Source organism: Pungitius pungitius, chromosome 7 (genome assembly GCF_949316345.1).
Source record: "Pungitius pungitius chromosome 7, fPunPun2.1, whole genome shotgun sequence".
NCBI classification, from domain to species: Eukaryota; Metazoa; Chordata; class Actinopteri; order Perciformes; family Gasterosteidae; genus Pungitius; species Pungitius pungitius.
In genome coordinates this window covers 3,600,123-3,624,842 of record NC_084906.1, presented here as the reverse complement: position 1 = coordinate 3,624,842, position 24,720 = coordinate 3,600,123, and the positions used below count along the sequence as shown (strand labels likewise).

The 24,720-nt window shown below is 39.4% G+C and overlaps 1 protein-coding gene across 1 annotated transcript; it reads left to right on the top strand.

Annotated features, from left to right (window-relative positions):
• Window positions 1–5,499: 5,499 nt before the first annotated feature.
• On the top strand, window positions 5,500–24,650 carry cfhl1 (complement factor H like 1). The gene is made up of 27 exons (XM_062563480.1): window positions 5,500–5,805; window positions 5,932–6,114; window positions 6,384–6,489; window positions 6,654–6,730; window positions 6,843–7,025; window positions 8,096–8,278; window positions 8,380–8,574; window positions 8,673–8,852; window positions 9,691–9,870; window positions 10,189–10,368; window positions 10,460–10,654; window positions 10,957–11,115; window positions 11,793–11,972; window positions 12,070–12,259; window positions 12,493–12,496; window positions 14,707–14,956; window positions 15,440–15,592; window positions 17,206–17,385; window positions 17,485–17,676; window positions 20,102–20,485; window positions 20,691–20,876; window positions 21,370–21,475; window positions 21,909–21,985; window positions 22,563–22,754; window positions 22,964–23,152; window positions 23,874–24,053; window positions 24,157–24,650. Exons 1-27 carry the CDS (start codon window positions 5,592–5,594, stop codon window positions 24,348–24,350), a joined length of 4,692 nt encoding a protein of 1,563 aa, XP_062419464.1. The 5' UTR covers window positions 5,500–5,591; the 3' UTR covers window positions 24,351–24,650.
• The last annotated feature ends 70 nt before the right edge of the window (window positions 24,651–24,720 follow it).

Genomic DNA, 24,720 nt, shown 5'->3' with positions numbered 1-24,720 from the left:
TGCACATTCCGCTCGGGTTTATGTGACGCCAGCTGCTAGCTGATGCTGGACCAGTTTACAATTGCAAGTATATGTTACTTTGTTTTAAAGGGATAGTTCACCCAAAAATGAAAATTGTGTCATTTACTCACCATCACGTTGTACCAAACCTGTATGATTTTTGTATTCTGCTAAGCACAAAGAAAGATATTTTAAAGAATCAGACAGTTGATGGACCCCATTGACTTCAATAGTAGGAGAAAAAAAAAACTATGGAAGTATAGATTTGAGGTGAATGCATTGGGCTGTTAACCCACAACCAGAATGTTGCAAGATTGTGTGAATTATTGCACAACCTTTAGCTGTGATTAAACAAAAAAAGGACTTCAAATTAACCCAAATCAAAGGCAGTATTTTGGATTCAGTCTGTGTTATAGACATGAATAAAAAATCCCAACCAGTGCAGGGCTTGCTGATGGATTAAAACATAATTAAATATGATGTAGAAATGCTCACCCAACTTTTCGCAAATTTGATTGTGTATCAATTATTTTCAAAGCAGCCATCAGCTTGTGACTGCTTTGATCTGACAGCTGACAACGAGGGAAGGACCAAGTGGCAGCCGGGAGAGACATCTGACAGGAGGAAATAGACTCATTTGGGGCCAATATGAGCTAAATATCTTGGAATCTATGATGGGAGCAGTAAAGTACTTTAGGCTAGCAAGACAACAACAATCTAGGACCACAGTCTATTAACTGGAACAACAAGAAGGATGATTATTTCACTTGTGGGATATTATCAAAGTCAGAGTACTGACCCATTCGCTTCCAAGTCACAGAAGGCGAATTGAGAACCGTTTCAGTACCAGTTAACCCCCCACCTTCCATTTAACAAAGCGGTGCCGATGTCTCTTGTCATCCTAGCTGAGACCGTTGCGTTGCAGATCAATGTCAATAGTCACCGGTACATCAGGCCCCCCGCCGCCCACGGCTTCCACCCGACCAGTTAAGATGTCCTTGCTGCGGTTTTGTCTTTCTTTTCATCCCCCGCTAACAGACATCTGCTGCCCCCCCCCTCCTGACAAGAGGCTGTTGAAGACGTGAGAGAATCGTTCAGCACACCGGGCTGTGCATCAGCGCCAGCACCGTCAATGTCAACGCACACTGAGAGAGTCAGGCAGCAGGGGTTGTCATGCCTCCTCCCTCCAGTGGCAGCTTCCACTCTCCAGGCCTTGGTTTTGCCTCCTCCCATTTCAATCAGCTGGATCGGTGGGGTCCCGTCTATCCGGTGAAGATCTCCGCGGTGGGCTGGTTGTTGTGTGGTGGTAGTGCGAGATCTTCCACTGCACCCATGCCGTCCATAAGAAATTGCTGGAACTGACATGGGAGGATGCAGTAGAAATGGCCAAGGAGCATAGATATAGAGTTGGTAGCAGAGGATTAGTTGGGAAAAGATCATCCAGTGAAGGCTGGCCGCAGGGAATCTGCTGTCCGATCCGAGTGAGGTCGAGAGCGGGGTCTAAAGAAGGAAACGCAACAAAAAAAAGAGATGACAGTGAACTCAGTTTAAGTGTTTGAGGAAAGGTGAGCGACTGGGGCAAAGAAAAGTAAATGCAGAACACGCCGTGCAAGTGTGTGTGACCCAATAAACCGAAGTGTGTGTTGGCTGCTGGGACGAGGTGGCTGAAGAAGCTTTTGTTTGTTGTTTGATTGCTTGATTGAAATGGTAGTTAATCACATTGTTTCAAATATTTGGAGTTTATGCTGTGTCAATTACAAGGATGAGATCCATGTGTCAAAAAGGCCATGTTCTTTCCCCTAACACCCCAGGACCGCTATCCGGTTCACGCCCCTTTGACTTTAATGCCAGTCCGGGTCACCGCACATCACCTCCCACTGGTTTTCCCTCTCCTCCTCAGCACTGCAAAGCCGTACGATGTGCTTCTGTCTTTTGCCTAGCTGTACCCAAAGTGTAACTATGAATCTCACTACATTTCTTGGAAAGACTCCCCTCCGTGGGTGCTGGTGGCAGAGATGACTGGTAAGGGTTGACATTGGTCAGAGCACAGGGCCGTAGCGCACGAAGTGACACTTGCCAAAAAAGAGCAGTGGGACTCATAAAGACATTTACCCAAAACCAGTAATATTTGGCTGTTTTTGTGGGTTTTACAGCAGGCTGCTGGCAGCTTGACATGGTGTTAGTTGGTTATCAATAAAAGTGAAAGGGTGTGTTGGTGCAGGTAAAGAGACCCATAGACAGGGTACATCATTTAAAAAAGTGATGATCAGTAAGATGAGTTACACATTGATTAGGTTAGGCAGTGTTGTGGCCTGCCATGGTGCCATGCTGCATTGAATAATTGTTCAAATGTGTCAACTACTTTCTCAACATCAAGTATGTTTTACTAGTTTTTTATCCAAATACAGATGTTGCAAAAGAGGAGATGAAAAACACACTGTAATGTATGATTTAACATTTCTAATGGTGGGTTCGGCAGCTTGAAATTAAAAGCAAAATGAATACTACACAAAATGTTCCCATCAAAGTGCTCCGAACAGGAACTCCATCCAACCACACAGTGGTATCGGCAATCACAAACACACAAATTATTGAAAGCATGCCAGTCAGACTTTGCAACACAGCTAAATAATGAGATAACTATAGCAAGGAGAGATTTAGAGAATATTCACTATGAGTGAATAGGAAACGGACGAGACGATCAATTTATGGTGTTTCAAGGATTGTTTCCGATGTTCGGATGGTTCCGATTTTGGTTTTCTGAGGCTGCGGTCACTCTAGATCATTCACAGTCCTCCTGCTGCATGAAGCTTAGCAGTTCCAATTTAAGTCGATCACCCCTTTTCTTTTTTTTTTAAAAGGGGCTCTCTTCTTGACACTCAGCAGTAAGAAACATGAGGATCAAAGCAAACAGAGGAACGCGAATCAATATCGACTCTGCGGACGGGCGATGAAGGCAAACAATAAAGTTTATAATGAGAATCTGTCATTTTCACACATCAGCCTGCAGTTTGAAAATGAAATTTCACACTTGGCTGAAACAACCAGTTCATTAACCTGTAAAAATAAATCCTAATGCTTACTGTATATCATTAGCATTAAGCTGATATCCTTAGGGAGAACTTGGCTGTGTGTTTGCAGCGAGCTTAATATTCATGCTCATCCCGTCGAATAAACAGTCCTGAATTATCCAAAGAAAACCTGCTAACTGCTCGAGTAAGAGCCTCAAACAGACCCACCGCGGATCCCTGTGCATCAGGATTGTTCCGTGGTCATAAAGACACGTGCAAATCTATAAATGAAATACGGGTATTCATTGTAAACGAAAAAGGGTTTAAATTCAAAAAGCATAACAGAATTATTTTTAGGACAAATTTTAGGGTAATTATGTCATTTATTTCTTTTGTTTTTGAAAGTTGCATTTCCTATGCAAAAATATATATATATATATATATATATATATAGATAGATTTTTTAATTTGGTTAATAGGTGTTCATAAATACAATTTAACAAGTCAACTTTCTTATTTTGCTAAAATCTTTTAATTCACGGTGGGAGGCCTTTTGTGTTGTTGTAACATTCCAGAGGTTTAAGTCAGCACCGTAAAAAAGCAAGCTAAAATAGTTCATTTCACCTCCTTATACTCCATCCACCCCATTGGGGGTGTATTTTTCCAGCCCTCAGTCTGCTGCTCTTCCACCTAATGTAGATCACTTCTGTCCTCTAGTGGGAAAATATAGAAAGGATGCAAAATCAACCAAGGCAAGTATTTTACCAAGGGCTTTATTTTATTAACTGGGTATTTCCTGTTAGATAAGTAGATTAACATGAGAACTGTAGAGTGCGCCAAATATTATGTAATAATATGTAGACTGGTTTTGGCACACAGCAGGTTTCTATCCTGATGTCTTCTTGCTTTACTAAATCATTTCTATAACTGCATGCTAAAAACGCAGCAGATGGACTGTTTCTGGCAGAAGAATTAAACACCTCTCAGTTCAGGTTTGTTTTGTTCTGCTTGTCTTTAACTGCATTTTGAATATTCAGAGCCATCTGTTTTAACCTCCTCTCTGTATAACTGCCAGTCGGCCCTTTGGCCAAACGTGCCGTATATGGCTTCATAAACAAACTTCATGAACCCACTTCAAGTTGTCATTCAAGGTACAATTGCTCTATTTAATCAAGACTTGTTTATGGGATATTGTTGATACTGATAAGTAATTACATTTGGACAATATGGGTAAAGAAAACATTTAAGTTTAAAGAACTTGCCTCACCTTCTGTTTTTCTATTGGGTTTAGTCTCTGTGGAGCAGCACCTATCCAGGGCCTCAGGAGGTCCCTGTTAAGTAAAATCCAGGGTTGTTAAAGATGAATATAGTATTGACAGAGTTCTTTTTTTAAATTAAAACTTCGCTAAATTAAAACTGCTTACCCGACACAAACTACTTCTTTACACCCAATTTTGGAATAACCTTGTGAAGAAATTCCTCAGCTCAAGTTTGGAAACCACTGAAAAAAGTTATTATTCATTATGATTAGTCATATAGTGCAGCCATTACTTTCTAAAATCCACACAACATTCTTCATGAAGCCATTTTGCCAAGCCATGACATAACAACAACCCCCTTAGTCCCTCACTCCCTCCTTTTTATAAGACTGGAAAGTATCAGAAGCAGGACAGCAAGGTCTGGAGGTGTTTTTGGTGAACCTGCATTTTTCTTTGTCTGACTGACGGTCTTTTTACTTTTAGGTTTTAAAGAGACAGTCGGTATTATATGTAACTGTTTCATGAACAGTTAAAGGTTGTCCTATGGTTTAAAATGCCATCAATGGTTTAAGTTAACAACAAAACCCAGAATCTGATCAAATCACTCGCATTTTTCAGCAATGCAGACAAAAAGCCAACAGCTCTTGCATTTCACACACACTTAGTACATAAATACAACCAACAGTATATCATTGAAATCAATTCAACCCTTGCAGCTTATAGAAATGTAAAGCACAAATGCAGATTGAATATAATATGTTTACTGTCAAATATATGTGAGGAGTGAGCGAGTGCAATGTACGTGTTTTCAGTGTCGTTGTTTGAACAACATGAAGACATGTTGGGAAATGAAGGCAAATCCTGCATTGCTGGATCTTCAGATAAACACAACTTTTGAGCCTCAATTGTGACATTTAGCCATATCAAATAATACAGTAATAAAACGTTTGGGATGAATATCGCAGTTGCCCATCTCAGGTTTTTCATTTAATATTTACTTTGGATTGGAAGACTTTACTGACTTTCTGTGTGCAACACATTTGTTTGCTCAATTGATTGCTGCAAATGATTACCAAGGGAGGGAAAAAAACAAACACTTTACTGGAATACTAAACTTTTTTTTTTGTCACTGAATAAAAAAAAATGTCTATTAAACCATTGAAAAACCCATTAGTTTTTTTTTTTGTGTGATCTTTCATTTGCTAAATAATTTCCATGGATCATTTAGCTTATTTGCATTATAGATCTTAGTGTACCTATACACAGTGATTGTTTTGTGAGGTTTTCTTTATGTGGTCGCTTCCTCTTTTTTTCTGTCCCAATGAGCCTGAGCTCGTCTTTGGACCTGCGCAAATCATTGAGCAACCTATTGTTGACAGTGGAACTCACAGCTCTCTCTGTCTATAATAGTGTTTCTTTCGTCGGTTTCTACTTCCATTTGGTGGCTCAGGCTTATGAAGAGAAAATGGGTGTAAAAACCCAAAGCTGTGTCCTATTTCTGTTGATGTATACACTGACCCTTGTGAAAAGTCAAGGTAAGACAAAGTAGTTAAAACAAGTGGGTAGGGTTCCTGTTCCTTCTTAACTGAATGTTCTGTTGGTGTGTATGTGTGTGTTTGTGTGTGTGTGTGTTCAATAATCTGTTTTTTGCTGTCCCATAGAATGTACACGTGAAAAGTTTATAACTGGCCCCCTGTTTGATTCGAATTTTGACACAACCAATCTGGCGGCCACTTACCCCAGTGGAGAACAAGTGAGAGTGGGATGCAATGTTGGCTTCAGTGGCTTTTTCAAACTGCTGTGTATCCAAGGAAACTGGCAGTCAAAAGGCCAACCATGTCAACGTGAGTTACAATCTTTTATTGTTTGCAAATGAATTAATAATCTTCCAGTAGGAACCCACAGAGTACCCTCTGTACATATTCAACGTCTAATGCTGTGTATGTTCTCTTAAATGAGTGCAACTTTCAAGTGTTAGTATTATTAAATGTTAAAGACATAACAATTAAATATTATAATACTTATTATTGAATGGAGATAAAACTGTATGGTCAATATATTTTGTTTAGGTATAAAAATATATATTACCGACTTTGTTTCATTCCTGTTAAAGCGAAGTCATGTGGCCATCCTGGTGAAGCTAGTTATGCAGATTTTAATCTGCAAAAGGGAGAAGATTTTGTCTTTGGGTCACAAGTTGTGTACACCTGCCATAAAGGGTAGGACAATATTTATAAACTAAAATGTACTGTTTTTAATTTGTATGTTTTCTCTTAATCTTTTTTCCCTTCGAACATAACATTCTGTATCACAATGCCGTGCATAAAAAGCAGTGCAATTTAAGCATGTCCATTATTCATGTCCTACACAATACCTGTTTCAGTTATCAAATGGTCAGTCGCTCAAACGTCCGGCGCTGCATGGCTGCAGGCTGGGATGGTGTGGTTCCTGTCTGTGAAGGTAAAGCTGGAAAAAAAGCATCATATTTGTTCAGCACCTTTTCAAACAAGAAAATATTGAAAAATGTTCATTCTTACCATATTATCAAATGTATTTTATTTTTTCCTTCCAGCCAGACAGTGCCCAGCGATTCACGTGGACGACACTGTCCAAGTAGCTGGAAACACAGAGGAAGCAGCCTATGGCAATGTCATTCGATTCAGCTGCAAATCCAGGAGTTTAGTCCTCGATGGCTCACAGGAACTGTATTGTGATGAAAATGGAGAGTGGAGTGGCCAAGCTCCTACATGCAAAGGTACAGCAGGCTTTCCCAAATGAACCAGAAGGTCTTCCTTCATAGTAAATGAGAGAAAGACATAGTTGTGGGAAGACCGATCGCACGGATACAAACATAACCCATCATGGGATGTGCTGGACCAAAACAAAGAACACAGCCTATTGGTAGTTTAGTTTTTTCTTCTTCCTTGACTCGTGTGTTCTGACCTTCTAGCGGTGACCCAAGAATCAGATTAGACTGAAAGTCAACTGATCAATTTCCGACTAATCTGGAAAAGGGAAATGAAAATGTAAAAACCAAAAACACCACCTAATGCTGAAGCCTCACCACACTTTCCACACGTCCATTGATAATGAATGTTTAAAATAGGCTTATTATTTTTAAACTAGAAAATGCATTTCCTGCTGAAAATGCGTTGGAATGCATGAAGCTGAAATTAATTTCAGAAAGTTGCCTAAAGTACAGAAATAAAACTAGCTGAAATAATTATAAACATTGCTGAAAAAATAGAAATAGAAGAAGCTGAAATACATTTAAAAATTGCTGAAAATACAGAAATGAGAAAAGCTGAAATGAACTTGCAAGAATTGCAAAAAAAAAACAGAAATGGGAGAAGCTTCTATGAATTTGAAAAAATACAGAACTAATAAAAGCTGAAATTAATTTAAACATTGCTGAAACAATAGAAATAGGAAATACTGAGAATTAAAAAATACATTTTCTGTAGTAATATAAGTTTTAGTACTAGTTATAGTTGTAATTTTGGTACTAGTGGTACTAGCAGTAGAAGAATTAAGTACTAGTTTTATTAGTATTTGAAAGCAATTGTGGTGTACCTATGGTTGAGGTACAGATAATCATTGAGGCTTTATTTTGAAATAATGGAATATGGTGGGGGAAAACCAAAAATACCACCCAATCCTGAAGCCTCACCACACTTTCCACACAAGAACTATTTAAAATTGAGTTGTCATTCACGTCCATTAATAATAAATGTTTAAAATAGGATTATTGTTTCAAACTACAATACGGTCACCATGCATTTCCTTTTTTTTGAAAGATGTCTTTTTTTACTGTTTTTTCAACAGCGATAACCTGTAAAGTACCCATTATTCGAAATGGCTTTGTTACTGGGGATGTGGATGAGTACAGTGAAAACGAGTATCTGTCCTTCCGTTGTAACCCTTCATACAAATCGGTTGATGAAAGACCTTCAAAATGCCTCAAAAGTGGAATAAGAGCAAACTGGAGCCCCACACCTGTATGTGAACGTAAGTGTGAACCGAGTATTCCAGTTTGATGGTTGTTTCACTACAGATTGTGAAAATTGGTTCAGATAACAGATGACGTGCTTCATTTCCCCAAAATGAAGGAATAGTATGTAAGCTGCCACCGACATCACTGGAGGGAACACAGTACGAACCTGCATCCGTCAATGTGTTTTCACCTGGTGAAACAGTGAGAGTCGTTTGTGGACACAAGTACTGGATTGATAACCATCGGGTAAGCTCAGCAGTGGTTACATGCAAAGAGACTGGAGACTGGGACCTCAGACCAGTGTGCCAAGGTATGAAACTACATGGGCTCAGTACAAGACGCAGAGTGTGACCTTGTCGTTCTTTGATCACATCATTGTCATTCAAACTAGCATCTCTCTTTTTCTAGAGGTCACATGCAGCAATCAGAGACCGCAACATGTGTATAACTGGGATGTTCAATGGCGTGAAAAAAAAACATTGGATGAGACTGTAAGGTATACGTGTGTGAGGGGCTACAAGAAGCCACATGGTGTTATCTTGGCTACATGCACCAGAGAGGGATGGAAACCAAATCCTCTTTGTCAAGGTATTTCAAAGTGAATGTTTTTACAGTCATATTACTTTCATACAAGCATACAAGTGCAAAAAGATCTTTTAGTTTCTTATTTTTTTTCTTTACTATAATTGCTGTCATCCATCAACAATCGTGTGAACATCGTGTGAAATAACCTTTGTTTTCGGATCGACTTCTAGTCACTTCAATATACTAGTAGCATTGCTTGGTCCCTGTCTACGCTGCTCATTGTAAATGCTATTTGGTTGGTGGTGATTTGATATCAGTGTGTACGTTTAGATTAATTATCTTTAAATATGTGTTGAAGTTAGTTCATAGTTGTGTTATCAACTAACCTAAATGTATGCCTACTAACTTTGCAAACATGTGACCCCTCTTACCAATCATCTAAAAAATGAATATTATTTCGTCATTGTGTGCTATTGCAAAATGTAAAACTGAATTTTGATTTAATTTGAAACACACAGGCATTCGTAAATCTACAGATACACTTCTACATCCATCAATTTGTCTGTAAATTTCTCGCAATATTGTTGGTAATACGATTGAAGATATTGATTGTTGGGCAATTTTTCCATTTCTTCCCATCGAGACAGACATGTCTGATTAATTCTGCTCTTCAAGCTAAATTTAAAATATGTTTGATTTGCTAAAGTTGTCTCTTGTTTTATCAGACTCAGTGTTGTGTACTTATACACAGCAGTGCTTTGATCCTATGACCAACATCTTCTTATTTAAAATGACAAAAGCATGCAGATAAATGTCCAGCGTGTTAACTTCCTCAGCTACATGTGTTAGCATGCTACCATTTGCTATTTATCCCTATGTGTTTTTCGTGTGTTTGTTTTGTTCTCAGGGTCATGTTCCAAACCTGATGTACCAAATGGAATTGTAGCTGGTCCATACAATTATACAGTGTTCTACACCTGTAAAGAAGGCTATAAACTTTTTACCAGAGGCTGGTGGGCCATGGCTAGATGTGACAAGGCGTCTGCATCGCAACAGTGGTCTGGAGTGGAAAAATGCATCGGTAAATCATCTGAAATGCACTACACTGCAGCTTGTGACCCGCATGAAGCAATACCCAAAGATTTACTGAGGAATAAACGAAACATTTCTAAGGATGTAAACATATTTAGGTCGAACCCACTCCCTCGTGCGCATGCTTTCCCCATTGCTCAATATCTGATAGGAATGCACAGCAGTATATTGTGGTTTCAATAATCTCAACTAAATGTTCTATTAGTTAAAGTTGTTTTTCTTTATGCCAAATTTTAAAATAATGTATTACTAGTATTTTTTAGCAATAATTTACATACCTGAATGTTTGCAATCATATTTTTTCTAGAGAATGAAGCGTGTGGAGAATTGCCAGCGATTCTTAATGGGAGAGCGAACAGACCATATGAACAAAGCTCAGAGGCCCCGATTACTTGTGACCCAGGATACAGACCAGAGGTTAAACAGCTGAATTGTAGAGCGGGAGAATGGCGTTCAAATGGATTTTCCCCCCAAGCAATCTGTACACGTGAGTCGTCTTCAATCGAATTCTATCAGATGTAATTGAGCATGTTTACAGAGGAGTACAGGCCATAACCAAAAGCTGTGCGTGTCTTCAGAACTTGCAGCAACTGCTAAACCTTGCGACCCACCACGTAAGGTTGACAATGCTGTGGTTCAGGGTCGGTATCAGAAGGAATACTCGTCTGACTCAAGAGTAATATATCTGTGCCGTAAAGATTACATGATGGAGGGTGAACCTGGAATCATATGCAAAAATGGCCAATGGAAGGGGAACATCTTTCCTTGCAAACGTACGTACACAAAGCTTTTCAAAAAGTCACAATTTTAGAATAAAGATAAATCCTTATGCATGTATGGAATGATATTGGTCCTTCCTTTTATTTTTCACATACTTTGCATAGAGTTGAAATTTACAAATTAAGTAGAAAATGAAATGTTTGAAAAAAAACCACAAAAAATAAAAATAGGTGAGGGTATAAAATTTAACAACGATACAATTAAGATATAAAAGTTGATACACAATTAAGTTTGACAACACAATTTTAAAACGTGGGTGCAACAATAGACAACAAAACTATATCTTGCATTTCAGCATACTGTGAAAAGCCCAAGAAGGAGTCAATGATCATCACTGCAGACAAAGAAATATATATGGATGGGGAGACCCTAAAGTACACCTGTGACACAAGTGGTGTTGAAGGCATTGCAACATGCCTCAACACTAAGTGGAATGAAACAGAAATATGTGAAGGTAAGAACAGGTGTAAGTGAAATCACACTTGAAAGTGTTGTTTTAGCACATCTATGTTAATGCGATATTCACAAAAGGTTGTGAGTTGAAAGAGTTCTAGGTCACTCTAACCACTCTTCTTCGTACTGGCTGTAGATATTTCCATCAATACAACAACCCTCTTAAAGATGGGGAACAAAATCCACAGTATTTGCTCTCTGTGTAAAAATACATTTTTCATAAATAGTGTAACCAACAAAAAGCATTAGTAAAATAATGAAACATGTTTGGTTTATGTCATCCGTAACACCTAGAAAACCAAGTAGCCCCATTTTGGGTATTTTATATGTGACAGAGGAGGGACAGTATATACCAGGAGTAGTACTCATCTTCTGAAAGCTTGGAACATGAACATTAGTAAAGGTTTTCTTGTCATAAACAAAAGTTGAAAAAGTATATGATGGAAATTTGAATGCTCTCAAGAAGTTGGTGCAGCAGTTTGGGGGTGAGGACCTTTTCTAACACCGATTTAGTGCTGGATTAATTCATTTTAATCACTCGAGAATTGATCAGAAATGGTGTAACGATCTCCCTAAAATACAACATTTGACACATCAAAACATTGAGGAACACCACAGTGAAAACCAGCCATTGATGTTGTAGAAATCTAAAAACCCTGCTTTTCTACATTCTTGTAGTTCCTCTGGATTGTGGCAGGTCGCCTTTTCTCACCAATGGAGACACTAAAGAAACTTCTCGCAGCCACCACAGACACAACGAAAGGGTTGAATATGTCTGTCAGGCTTATCATACCATGGAGGGGGAGTCCTACAAAACCTGCATCAATGGCAGTTGGGTTGGAGAGATGAAGTGTCTCAGTAAGTCATTTACACTCTCAGACATTTAACATCCAGTACTGGATGTAAAAGTCATATTCTGCTTCCCCCTTAAACCTGTTTATGTTATCTTTTACAGAACCCTGCACTGCTGATAAAGAAGCCATGAGCTCACGTAATATCAGATTCAAATATGTAGCGGATGATAAGCTATATTCATTCCATCTTCAATGGATCAGTTTTGCATGTACCTATGGAAGAAGTCATGACGGCGCAATCAACATGCGTCAGAGGTGTGAGGATGGGGTGATGCAGCTGCCCACTTGCCAGTGAAAGTTAAAGTTAAATGAAAGAGATGCAAACGTGAGCTGAATGACAACCAAAGTCAACCTTTCTGCTGTCTATTCTTCTGTGTGTTGTACAACATGTAACTAAATGAATATGGATACATGGCACAGAAGTGTATGCTTCCACTACTTTGTCATTTAGAGGTGATTTGTCTCCATTTATTAGCATGTGTGCTCTGACATGAGTGAAATCAATGTTCTAACTCCCAACACAGTTTGGTGAGACTGTATTTGTTTGTATATCTTTCACCTGTTTAAGTTTCAGACCACTGCATATTAAAGCTATCCAACGGAAACACGCTGTCTGTTTATTTATACGAGTTTTAATTTAAGTTTAAGTTGGAAAGCCCAATAAAGGCCACAGAGGAGTAACTCTGTCACAGTAACACTGCAGAGAACAGTTTTATACTTTGTCAATCATGAAAACAAAATCACAATGTTCAGTAAAAGTGTTTTAAAGTGTGTTTAAACAAGGATGGGTCATGACCGAAAGAACTAGCTCACGGGTACAAGCGGCCAAAATGGGTTTCCTCAGGAGAGTGGCTGGTGTCTCCCTTAGAGATAGAAGGGTGAGAAGCTCAGCCATTCGTGAGGAGCTCGGAGTAGAGCCGCTGCTCCTTTGCGTTCAGGTGGTTTGGGCATCTGGTAAAGGATGCCCCCTGGACGCCTCCCTTGGGAGGTGTTCCAGGCACGTCCAGCTGGGAAGACGCCCCGGGGAAGAGCCAGGACCAGGTGGTATAGATCTCTGCACTGGCCTGGGAACGCCTTGGGATCCCCCAGTCAGAGCTGGTAGATGTGGCCCCGGGAAAGGGACGTTTGGGGTCCCCTGCTGGAGCTGATGGCCCCACGACCCGACCCCAGATAAGCGGCTGAAGCTGAGATGATGATGAGATGAGTGTTCGGCTTAAAGTGTGTTTATAACATCATATTCAGAAGTTATGTATATAATGATGCAATACATAGACATATTTAATTGTAAATATTGTACTTAATTATTCAGTCCATCTACTTTGTTTAAAACTTGCAGAACACTTGAATTGAAAAATGTTCTTTTTTCTCCTCTTAGTTTTGGTCATGGGTGCATTTTATTTATATTTAATGACATTTTCAAATCGATTCAGTTTGTTTTGTTTAACCAAAATTACAATGTAAGCAATGACCAAATTACCAAATATGAAAAGGAAACTACAGCTATTGTGTCACGAGGTGGAAGCTGGTGCAGGCTGCAGGGAGGACCCAAACGCAGAGTTTTTCGACAAAGTGCTCTTTATTCTAGAAAAACCCAAAACCGAGGAAAAACGTGCACCAACGACAACTTGACATCAGACAATGACGCGACAAGGGACAACAGGCACACGGGGCTTAAATACACAAGGGAGGTGCAGGTGATTGGACACAGGTGGGAACACTCAGGCAATCACAGGACAAGGCAGGAAGTGAAGTTAACCCAAGACCACAAGGAACATGAAACTTCAAACTAAAACAGGAAGAGAGACCAAACCATGACAATAGTTAACATGAAAAAACTAAAGCAACAATTTAAAAGAGCTTTGAATAGAGAAAAACGTTTTATTAAGGACATTCAAAACAAGAAGTATTAAAATCGTTTAGAAATATTAGAGGGACTAAAATATACAGAGAAAATACCAGAAATGGAGTCAGAGTACAGTTACAGCGTCGTAACAAGTTGTAAATTTGTCGGATGCAACAAGGGAAATAAAAGTGCTTTAGAGGAACTAGTGAGTAAAACAACAGAACATTATCAATAGAGATCCTTTGAACACGCTCTCTGTTGATCATCTACCTGCTGACATCCAGTCAGGAGACAACGTGAACCTAAGAATCGGGGTTCGACTTACTCAATGTTGCTCAACACGATGTTTTGAGCATTTTGAGGAATGAAATGCTGAAGATGTTTCCCCAGCATTAATCATTTAACGGACTTTGAAGTAAGAATCTTTGTAGTACAATACAAGCAGTGATCCTCTCCCATGTGACCTAATTACTTTATTGACTGATCGATCCACCTAACGGTTTTCACCGTGGACTTTGCTCAAGTGTCCACACTGTCCATGAAGCAGAGCGTGTGGTAATCAAACTGGACAGAAACTATTTCATCATCAGCAAATAGTCACAAACAGCAAGTAATCCATTTTAAACAAAACTACTCATATATTCCCCCTCGTTTGCCTTTTTTTACTCATGATATTTGTTTTTTGGCTTTGTTGTTGATGCTGTCAGGTCAAATCGAATGGGATCATAAATGTTTCCTTATCAAGTTATCACAAAGTATGTTTTTACTTTCTGGTTGAAAAGCAGAATTGCTCAGAGGGATTCTTTTATAAATGTGATGGGATACTAAAGATGTGCATTATGAAGAGTCTAAGAATTGATCCATCATGGCACAGAGGACTTTCTGCAACGTTTAGTGTTACCCATGCAAAGTGCGTGCTGTGTGTCCCCATGCGTCACGTTGTAATATTACACCCCTGCCATCCCACGGGTCAGTCCATGTTACTTCCTTTGATCCCCCCCCCGAGGACAACAGCCCGGGGACAAGCACCAGAAAAACAGACTTTGTCAGGCTGTCAGCCTCCGACTGTGCCAAAATGCAAGTGTCTTCCATCTTTCTGTTACTCCACCTGTGGATGAGCGTGAAAGTCTCTTCATCACAGACTGGTAAGTGTGAATGTTAAATGGAACCCAGATCTGCTGTTAGTGTGTGGTGTGTGTGTCTCAGTGACGGTAGTGTCAGAGTTAAGCTCCTTTCCAACCACATACTTAAAGACGGCCAATGGAAGGAGAGAAACATTACTTGCATACGTATGTACAAAAAGTATTTCACAAAGTCGCAGAAAGGAAGCTCTCGAATCAAAAACAGCTTTACTGGCCATGTATGCTTATGCATGCATGGAATTTACACAAATTACATTATAAACGTGTAGCCTACCATAATTGTGTACATATTCAACCTGTAATACTGTATATGTACACATGTTTTATTACCTATTATGGAATGGAGATACATCTGAATCATCCATGCATTTATAGCCTAATAAATGTATTTACTGACATTCTCTTCATTCCTCTTTTAAGATAAATCGTGTGGCCATCCTGTTCATACTTACCATATTATCAAATGTATTTATTTTTTCCTTCCAGCCCGACAGTGCCCAGCGATTCACGTGGACGACACTGTCCATATCGATGTCATTCGATTCAGCTGCAAATCCAGGAGTTCAGTCCTCGATGGCTCACAGGAACTGTATTGTGATGAAAATGGAGAGTGGAGTGGCCATGCTCCTACATGCAAAGGTACAGCAGGCTTTCCCAAATGAACCAGAAGGTCTTCCTTCATAGTAAATGAGAGAAAGACATAGTTGTGGGAAGACCGATCGCAGGGATACAAACATAACCCATCATGGGATGTGCTGGACCAAAACAAAGAACACAGCCTCTTGGTAGTTTAGTTTGTCTTCTCCCTTGACTCGTCGTGTGTTCTGACCTTCTAGCGGTGACCCAACAATCAGATTAGACTGAAAGTCAACTGATCAATTTCAGACTAATCTGGAAAAGGGAAATGAAAATGTAAAAACCAAAAATACCACCCAATGCTGAAGCCTGACCACACTTTCCACACAAGAACTATTTAAAATTGAGTCGTCATTCACGTCCATTGATAATGAATGTTTAAAATAGGCTTATTATTTTCAACTAGAAAATTTCCTGCTAAAAATGCGTTGGAATGCATGAAGCTGAAATTAATTTCGGAAAGTTGCTTAGAGTACAGAAATAAAACTAGCTGAAATAATTATAAACATTGCTGAAAAAATTGAAATAGAAGAAGCTGAAATACATTTAAAAATGGCTGAAAATACAGAAATGAGAAAAGCTGAAATGAACTTGAAAGAATTGCAAAAAAAACAGAAATGGGAGAAGCTTCTATGAATTTGAAAAAATACAGAACTAATAAAAGCAAAAAAAAATTGTAGTAATATAAGTTTTAGTACTAGTTATAGTTGTAATTTTGGTACTAGTGGTACTAGCAGTAGAAGAAGTAAGTACTAGTTTTATTAGTATTTGAAAGCAATTGTGGTGTACCTATGGTTGAGGTACAGATAATCATTGAGGCTTTTATTTTGAAATAATGGAATTGATTGAGGGGGGGTTGGGAGAGAGAATGTTTTTCATTCAAACTAAATGAACTTGGTAAATGGACTTGTACAGCGCTTTTCTAGTCTTCTGACCACTCAAAGCGCTTTAACACTACAGTTAGTGTACACATCACGGTGTTAAGTGTTTTCAACTGTGATTTAAAAACACTTAACACCGTGATGCTTTGCAGATGAGCTGGAAGTGCGTTCCACAGTTTAGGTCCCTGGATGGCAAAAGACCGGCCTCCATACTTTTTGTACTTAAACTTGGGAGTAACCAAAGTGGTGTGTTCAGAGGAGCGTAGAGTTCTGGTTGGACGGTAAACAGTTACTTCACAGATTGTGAAGATTGGTTCTAACAGATAATTTGCTCCATTTCCCCAAAAGGAAGGAATAGTATATAAAATACAAAAAGTAATTCACATTTTTATAAAATTTTAGGGACTAAAATATACAAAGGAATTACCAGGATTAAAGTCCGAGTACAGTTAAGGTGTTGTAACAAAGAAAATGAAAACTTTATGTTTAAAATCTTTAGGATTTAAAAAAGGCATAGGCATAAACTAGAATAACATAACATAACATTAAAAAGAAGTTGAATCTAAAAAGCCCTGAAATTTGAAACTATGAAGGAAAATGTGTATTATACTGTATTTTAATTTTCCAGGTTGAGGGTAACAAGCTGGCAGTGTGAGACTTTGACAGACTTTCATAAGAACAAACACTGATAATTCTGTTTTCATTTCTGTGGGATGCTTTTCTACATTCTTGTAGTTCCTCTGGATTGTGGCAGGTCGCCTTTTCTCACCAATGGAGACACTAAAGAAACTTCTCGCAGCCACCACAGACACAACGAAAGGGTTGAATATGTCTGTCAGGCTTATCATACCATGGAGGGGGAGCCCTACAAAACCTGCATCAATGGCAGTTGGGTTGGAGAGATGAAGTGTCTCAGTAAGTCATTTACACTCTCAGACATTTAACATCCAGTACTGGATGTAAAAGTCATATTCTGATTCCCCTTTAAACCTGTTTATCTGTTATCTTTTACAGAACCCTGCACTACTGATGAAGAAGCCATGAGCTCACGTAATATCAGATCCAGATATGGATCGGATGCTAAGCTATATTCATTCCATCATCAATGGATCAGTTTTGCATGTACCAAAGGAAGAAGTCATGACGGCACAATCAACATGCGTCAGAGGTGTGAGGATGGGGTGATGCAGCTGCCCACTTGCCAGTGAAAGTTAAAGTTAAATGAAAGAGATGCAAACATGAGCTGAATGACAACCAAAGTAAACCTTTCTGCTGTCTATTCTTCTGTGTGTTGTACAACATGTAACTAAATGAATATGGATACATGGCACAGAAGTGTATGCTTCCACTACTTTGTCATTTAGAGGTGATTTGTCTCCATTTATTAGCTTGTGTGCTCTGACATGAGTAAAATCAATGTTCTAAATCCCAACACAGTTTGGTGAGACTATATTTGTTTGTATATCTTTCACCTGTTTAAGTTTCAGACCTCTGCATATTAAAGCTATCCAACGGAAACACGCTGTCTGTTTATTTATAAGAGTTTTAATTTAAGTTTAAGTTGGCAAGCCCAATAAAGGCCACAGAGGAGTAACTCTGTCACAGTAACACTGCAGAGAACAGTTTTATACTTTGTCAATCATGAAAACAAAATCACAATGTTCAGTAAAAGTGTTCGGCTTAAAGTGTGTTTAAACAAGGATGGGTCATGACCGAAAGAACTAGCTCACGGGTACAAGCGGCCAAAATGGGTTTCCTCAGGAGAGTGGCTGGTGTTTCCCTTAGAGATAGAAGGGTGAGAAGCTCAGCCATTCGTGAGGAGCTCGGAGTAGAGCCGCTGCTCCTTTGCGTTCAGGTGGTTTGGGCATCTGGTCAAGGATGCCCCCTGGATGCCTCCCTTGGGAGGTGTTCTAGGCACATCCAGCTGGGAAGACGCCCCGGGGAAGAGCCAGGACCAGGTGGTATAGATCTCTGCACTGGCCTGGGAACGCCTTGGGATCCCCCAGTCAGAGCTGGTAGATGTGGCCCCGGGAAAGGGACGTTTGGGGTCCCCTGCTGGAGCTGTTGGCCCCACGACCCGACCCCGGATAAGCGGCTGAAGATGAGATGATGATGAGATGAGTGTTCGGCTTAAAGTGTGTTTAAACGTGTTTATTTGTGTTTATAACATCATATTAAGAAGTTATGTACATAATGATGCAATACATAGACATATTTAATTGTAAATATTGTACTTAATTATTCAGTCCATCTACTTTGTTTAAAACTTGCAGAACACTTGAATTGAAAAATGTCAAAAATGTCTCCTCTTAGTTTTGGTCATGGGTGCATTTTATTTATATTTAATGACATATTTTCAAATTGATTCAGTTTGTTTTGTTTACATTGTAATTTTGGTTAAACGATGACCAAATTACCAAATATGAAAAGGAAACTACATGTCATGTTGCCCCTGTCGGACTCCTCCCCCGCCAGCTCTGCTCCACTCTTCCCACCAGCTGCAGTCAATCACCCTCGTCACCTCACCTCCTCTTAAGGAGCTGCAAAACCCCGTGCCGTCGTCAGTTCGTTGCCATTCAACGTCGACTCGCCAGGCCCCAGCCAAGCTTTGTCTTGTCCTGCCTTGCCTTTTCTATTTAAACTAACCCTTGTTCTCGTGCCTCAGGAAACTGCTTCAGGAGCACGCCAGGGGGGACCTCCAGCCAAGCGGTATCACCCATCCTCAAGCCCGGACCTCGTCCAAGCCAAGTCCCTGTCTGCCGCACCGACACAATAAACCTGTACACTCTACCACGACTTACCTGTCTTTTCTCTGGGTTCCAGCACCTGGGTTCGCCCCGTCAGGGTACCATGACACTACAGCTATAGTTAACATGAAAAAACTAAAGCAATAATCTAAAGAGCTTTGAATAGAGAAAAACGTTTTATTAAGGACATTCAAAACAAGAAGTATTAAAATCGTTTAGAAATATTAGAGGGACTAAAATATACAGAAAAAATACCAGAAATGGAGTCAGAGTACAGTTACAGCGTCGTAACAAGTTGTAAATTTGTCGGATGCAACAAAGGAAATAAAAGTGCTTTAGAGGAACTATTCAGTAAAACAACAGAACATTATCAATAGAGATCCTTTGAACACGCTCTCTGTTGATCATCTACCTGCTGACATCCAGTCAGGAGACAACGTGAACCTAAGAATCGGGGTTCGACTTACTCAATGTTGCTCTACACGATGTTTTGAGCATTTTGAGGAATGAAATGCTGAAGATGTTTCCCCAGCATTAATCATTTAACGGACTTTGAAGTAAGAATCTTTGTAGTACAATACAAGCAGTGATCCTCTCCCATGTGACCCAATTACTTTATTGACTGATCGATCCACCTAACGGTTTTCACCGTGGACTTTGCTCAAGTGTCCACGCTGTCCATGAAGCAGAGCGTGTGGTAATCAAACTGGACAGAAACTATTTCATCATCAGCAAATAGTCACAAACAGCAAGTAATCCATTTTAAACAAAACTACTCATATATTCCCCCTCGTTTGCCTTTTTTTACTCATATTTGTTTTTTGGCTTTGTTGTTGATGCTGTCAGGTCAAATCGAATGGGATCATAAATGTTTCCTTATCAAGTTATCACAAAGTATGTTTTTACTTTCTGGTTGAAAAGCAGAATTGCTCAGAGGGATTCTTTTATAAATGTGATGGGATACCAAAGATGTCTAAGAATTGATCCATCATGGCACAGAGGACTTTCTGCAACGTTTAGTGTTACCCATGCAAAGTGCGTGCTGTGTGTCCCCATGCGTCACGTTGTAATATTACACCCCTGCCATCCCACGGGTCAGTCCATGTTACTTCCTTTGATCCCCCCCGAGGACAACAGCCCGGGGACAAGCACCAGAAAAACAGACTTTGTCAGGCTGTCAGCCTCCGACTGTGCCAAAATGCAAGTGTCTTCCATCTTTCTGTTACTCCACCTGTGGATGAGCGTGAAAGTCTCTTCATCACAGACTGGTAAGTGTGAATGTTAAATGGAACCCAGATCTGCTGTTAGTGTGTGGTGTGTGTGTCTCAGTGACGGTAGTGTCAGAGTTAAGCTCCTTTCCAACCACATACTTAAAGAGCTCCTGATTCAAATGTCTTGACTGAAGTCTGTCAAATACAATTGTCAAGCGCACAGGTCCAATTTACTTTTCATCCACATGTTGCTGTTTGTTAGGATGTTCCGGCATCCCGAATGTTCCTCACTCTCAGGTGTCGGAAAACTCCAAAAAAGCTGAGTACCAAAAAGGAGATGTGCTGCGTTTTACTTGTGACACTGGCTACATATCAGGTCCGGCCATCACTTATATATGTAGCCCTGAGTTCGGAGGCTGGGCTGCAGTCCGTAGAGGAAGCTGCTACTGTGAGTTAAATGGCTTTCTACTCCACTCCTTTCTTTGTTTTTGTTTTTGAGAGGCCCGCTGTAATCCGGTTACAACTAGCGTGATTCATTTCATGTGCTCAAATGAATTATCTTTTCTCCTAATGTCTTGTTTGATTGATTATTGTATGCGGTTAATTGTCTTAATTAAGATAATCACAGGTCTGCATGCTATTATTTGGAAAATGTCTTAATAACTTTATTTTCCAAAAGTAACTTTTGATGATTCATCTGCTTCATTGTGTCTTGGCCAACAACTGCGAGAAACTACAAAGCAAAAAACTGATAACATTTCTGCTTTGCAATGAAGTGCTTTTATTAAACAAGAAATGGTTAAAATGAAACCACATTGCTGTCAGTTACTTTTCAATGAAAGGAATAAAATAAGCGTTAAAAAGCGTTGACTGTTTGAAGTTAATAACAATATTTGAAAAATTGCGTTAGAAAAGATGTCTTTTTTTCTTTATTCTTCCAGTAAAGCCATGTGAACTTCCGGAAGACACTGACAATGGCTATTATCAAATTATCAAGGGTGAAGACTTTGTATTTGGTACCACAATCAAATACTTTTGTAATGAAGGGTAAGTGCATTTGGAATGGTGCATTAAAACTCGACTTAATGGACACACAGACTAAGAGCAGTATTTATACACTTTGTTATTTAACGCACAATATAATGTAGAAGTAAGCAGATATAAAGATATGTTATATGTTTTATATGACTTTCCATTTTACAATTACAAATGGTCTTTCATTTGATCACAAATATGTGTTATTATATATATTATTGTGATGTGTTGTCAGCAGCAGTCACAGGTTTCACATGATATTGTGATAAATGTATTCACAAAAGAAAAGTCTCCACATGTGCTTGAAAATACACTGTAGTTTCAAATAAACCATTTATATAATATAATTATAAAACAGCAGAAATATAACTATCCACCTGGCATACTGTGTTTTTTCTCTGCGTGATCATTTCTCTGATGAACAACCACAAACGGTTCTTTTTAGGTATCAAATGGTGAGCAGGGAGGACACCAGGACTTGTTTGCTGGACAGATGGACCAATCACGTGCCGATATGTGATCGTAAGTCTTGGGAACAACACAGAGGAGATTTTGTTTTAAAGGAACCTTTTATTCAGACAAAATAGTCACGTGACTTTTATTTAATTTATTTATGGCACTTCTCTGGCGTTTGTTGCCATGAAACCCTCCCAGCTGAATCTTTCCTACAATAGATTGATAATTCTATTTTCACATGTCCGGTTCTTTGTCAATAGCATGTGAATATTAACCTGGGGTGTCGCTTCATTACATCTCCCAAGATGTTTGTTTTTTGGATAAATCTTTGATGAATTTGTCAACCATGAAGTTGTTTTATGTTCATGTAATGTTGTATGTTTGCTCCTCCCGTTGGATTGTACAAGGCAACTTTGAGTACTGTATTTAAACAAATGTATCCCAAAAACATGATTTTCTTCTTTTTTTTTTTTTTTTTTTTAAAGCTAAAATCATTCAAACCGTTGGTCATGCCATAACGGTCTAGGGCCGCTACATTGATCTACACGAGTCCTGTGCTAAATAACCCCCGAGGATGTGATAAACACTGAATGCTGCGCTGTGCTCCCTTCATTGATCCGAGCGGCTGTTTGCGTGAACCCAGGTTTGAGCTGCGAGCCCCCGACCTGGGGCCGAGGGGTCAGAGTACAAGGTTTGCCCGAGAACGACGGCGCCATAGTTCCTGGCCGCTCCCTCGCGTTCAGCTGCGATAATCCCGGGCAAGTTCTGAACGGCAGTTCCAGGCTGGTGTGTGGTGAGGATGGACAGTGGAATCAGCCGTTCCCTTCGTGTGAAGGTAGACTCACAAAACAATTATTCTGTAAAGAATATTTGTGCAATCGTTTATTACTGCGATTCATGTTACTAGGCAACAAAAGTGACTGCCCTGACCCCGTGGGACATAAACCTCCAGGAAGAGCAGATTATTCCCCAACAACAACGAACGGGGCTCCAAATATTCCATGTCCCGATGTCATAGAGTCATTTCTCTTTTACTTTCTCCAGACACCACTTGTGAAGTTGGTCCGCTGCAGCCTCATGTCACAGCGACCGGACTGCCAGCCCAAAATGAAACAATTAAGAACGGCCACAAGTTACGCTTTCACTGCGACAATCGATTAACAATACAGGGGTCTCAAGAGATTGAATGTCTACCAACTGGGGAGTGGAGTGACGCCTTCCCAACCTGCGGCGGTATGTTAATCCTATTGACCAAAACCAACTGTGTTACAATACTGACTTATGAGGTAATATGAGAAAGTTCTCTGGGAAAAGTGGTGATTAATTACTTTTACTGAATAATGGTTCAGCAAAAGTAACTATACTGCATTCGGGTTCATGGAATTCCGAAAGTCTGATCTGAAGTCTAAAATGCTGCAGCTTTAACCTCTTGACCAAACAGATTATTTTCTTCCTAAACAGAAAAATGCCACATTGCATCAGTTATGACCAGGAAAAGCAGTGAGGCTTAAATGCATCAGACGTGGAGACACTCTTCAAAGGAAGACAGTAGTTGAAAGAAATCATTTTCTTGGAAAGGAAAATATGATCAAATCTTAAAAATTCTTGATTCTCTTTCTCCTTCCCTGAAACATTTTATCTCTGTGGTGCTATTTTCAAATAGATAGAAGTGATTCTTAGTCTTAGTGTTTCATATAAAAAATTGAACATTTTTATTAGGAATTGTGTTACAATGTTACATTGAAAGAAGTTTAATTAACATCACTAAAAGAAAAGAATAAAACGCCCTATAAAAGGAAAGGAAACTATAAAAGGAAAATGTGTATTACACTGTATTTTAATTTAGCCGGTTGAGGGTAATGAGCTGGCTGTGTGAGACTTTCATAAACTTTATAAGAAAAACACTGATTCATCTGTTTTCCTTTCTGTGGGATGTTTCTTTACATTCTTTTAGCTAATCAGGGTTGTGGCAGGTCGCCTTTTCTCACCAATGGAGACACTAAAGAAACTTCTCGCAGCCACCACAGTCACAACGAAAGGGTTGAATATGTCTGTCAGGCTCATCATATCATGGAGGGGGAGTCCTACAAAACCTGCATCAATGGCAAATGGATTGGAGAGATGAAGTGTCTCAGTAAGTAATTTACACTCTCAGACATTTAACATCCAGTACTGGATGTAAAAGTCATATTCTGCTTCCCCTTTAAACAATTCTGTTCATCTGTTATCTTTTACAGAGCCCTGCACTGCTGATGAAGAAGCCATGAGCTCACGTAATATCAGATTCGCATATGTATCGGATGCTAAGCTATATTCATTCCATCATCAATGGATCGAATTTGCATGTACCTATGGAAGAAGTCATGACGGCACAATCAACATGCGTCAGAGGTGTGAGGATGGGGTGATGCAGCTGCCCACTTGCCAGTGAAAGTTAAAGTTAAATGAAAGAGATGCAAACGTGAACTGAATGACAACCAAAGTCAACCTTTCTGCTGTCTATTCTTCTGTGTGTTGTACAACATGTAACTAAATGAATATGGATACATGGCACAGAAGTGTATGCTTCCACTACTTTGTCATTTAGAGGTGATTTGTCTCCATTTATTAGCTTGTGTGCTCTGACATGAGTGAAATCAATGTTCACCAAACACGCTGTCTGTTTATTTTAATTTAAGTTTAAGTTGGCAAGCCCAATAAAGGCCACAGAGGAGTAACTCTGTCACAGTAACACTGCAGAGAACAGTTTTATACTTTGTCAATCATGAAAACAAAATCCCAATGTTCAGTAAAAGTGTTCG